Source organism: Bos taurus, unplaced genomic scaffold, assembly GCF_002263795.3.
Source record: "Bos taurus isolate L1 Dominette 01449 registration number 42190680 breed Hereford unplaced genomic scaffold, ARS-UCD2.0 Leftover_ScbfJmS_1413, whole genome shotgun sequence".
NCBI lineage: Eukaryota > Metazoa > Chordata > Mammalia > Artiodactyla > Bovidae > Bos > Bos taurus.
This window is the reverse complement of record NW_020190514.1, coordinates 1-1,973: the sequence shown is the minus strand read 5'-3', so window position 1 is coordinate 1,973 and position 1,973 is coordinate 1. Positions and strand designations below refer to the sequence as shown.

At 40.6% G+C, this 1,973-nt stretch overlaps 1 protein-coding gene across 1 annotated transcript; it reads left to right on the top strand.

Moving 5' to 3' along the window:
- Window positions 1-458: 458 nt before the first annotated feature.
- On the top strand, window positions 459-1,965 carry LOC112445443 (germ cell-less protein-like 2; the record flags this gene model as incomplete). The annotated part of the gene is made up of 1 exon (XM_024988943.2): window positions 459-1,965. A coding segment is annotated over exon 1 (1,195 nt), but the record flags the coding sequence as incomplete, so codon positions are not given.
- Window positions 1,966-1,973: the final 8 nt, after the last annotated feature.

Here is a 1,973-nt window from a genome sequence, read left to right as displayed (position 1 = left end):
GGAAGATCCCCTGGAGAAGGAAATGGCTACCCACTCCAGTATTCTTCCCTGAGAATCCCATGGACAGAAGAGCCTGGCAGGCTACAGTCCATAAGCTTTCAAAGAGTTAGACACAGCTTAGTGACTAACACTTTTCATACAGAAATAAGCAAAGAATATGAAGATGTACCTTATCAGAAAATTTTGAAATATCTCTTTATCTTTACTGATATTTCAAAATTATACATATATAATTTTGTATATGTGTATAATTTTGTGCATATATATGCATATACACACATACATCAAATAAAAGTTTGCCTTCTCTATAATGAAAGAGGAATAATAAAATAATGATATACCACTATTCATCTTTTTTAAATTACTAAAAGTTGAAGGCAGATAATTATATTCAATATTGCTGACAGCTGAGAAAAGAATTCTCCCACTTGCAGTAGAAATGTGAATATGTACACTCTTTAACACTGTGATCCAAAAGCCTTTGATTCAGTCATTTCCCTTATAGGAAAGTATTTTCAAGGAAAACCTGGAGGCAGGGGCCCTGAACAATAGGCTAGACTGAATGGAAGACTGGAGGCAGTGGGCGGGGCCACAGGGAGGGAGGGGCTGGAGCAGAGAATGAAGAATGCAGAGCCTCCACTGTGACGTTTGGGACTGTGCTAAAATGCCCAAGTGAAACTAGGGCCTAAGCGGAGGTGGCACGCCACAGCAATGCTGTGGCAGAGAAGTCTCTGCAGCAGTCTCTTTAGGGGCCCTAAGAGCCTTTATCTATGGGGCCCTTGAACAGTCGGAATCTGCAATGCAGGGAATCTGGCACAGGGGAACTGCAGCAGCCAGAAGCCCAGGCAGGCCCCAGTTATGTGTCTGGAAGCCGTAAACGCAAACAGAGCACCGGTCCCAGCTTAGGCCCAGAGTCTGAGATGAGTCACAACCAGGAGGAGGATCTACAGCAAGTCGTCTGTACAAGACAGGGTAAAAAAGTTAAGATCAAATCTGAGTATGCTTACCAAACTTTATTTTTAAATGGCGAAACCAGTGACATTAAAATCCGTGCTCTGGGGAAAGTGTGGTGTTTACACAAAAGGTTTTTATGTCAGTCGGACTACTTTGCTACAATGTTTAGAGATTCTGGGAAAGAATGTCACAAAGATATTATTGACCTGGAGATTAATGACCAGAATATAAATGTAGAATCTTTGCAATTTGTATTAGGCTCGTTGTATAGGAATGAATATGTCTTAATTAAGCCCCTTCAAGTTCCAAGAGTTTTGGCAACCGCGTGCCTGCTTCAAGTAGAGGACTTAATTCAGCAGTGTGATAAGACCATGAAGGAAACAATTAATGTGAAAACTGTATGTAGCTTCTATGTGGCAGCAGAGACCTATGGGTTACATTCTGTAAAGACAGGGTGCTTTGAATGGCTTCTCCACAATCTGATGACTCATCCAAGTGTTGAACTTTACAAGAAACTCAGTACAGATCTTATGAATCTGGTCATTTCTTCTTCTAATTTATTCGTAATGCAAAAGGAAATCGATATATATACTACACTCAAACAGTGGATGTTCCTCCGCCTTAACCCAGGTTGGAAAGGCACAATGAAACAGCTTTTAGTTAATGCAAACAACTGGTTTTCCAGGCACAAGGAACATGATGGTAGCATTTCCTTTCTTGAAACTAAACAAGGCATAGTATTTCAACCAGTATTTAAAAATTTGAGGTTTCAGCATATCATTTGTGACCTGGCCTCCACAAAAGTTATTGAACAAGATGCTCTAATACCTTCAGAATGGTTATCGTGTGTTTATAAACGACAATGGTATACCTTGCTTAGAGCACAACAATACAGGGAAATTGGTCCTAGAGACATCACTGAAACCGAACTTGAAGAATATAGCATGAGATGTGGCAAAAGGATTGTCAGAGATGGAACCTATGCCTGGAAGTGGTCCGGTTACAATTTCGGTGTTTCC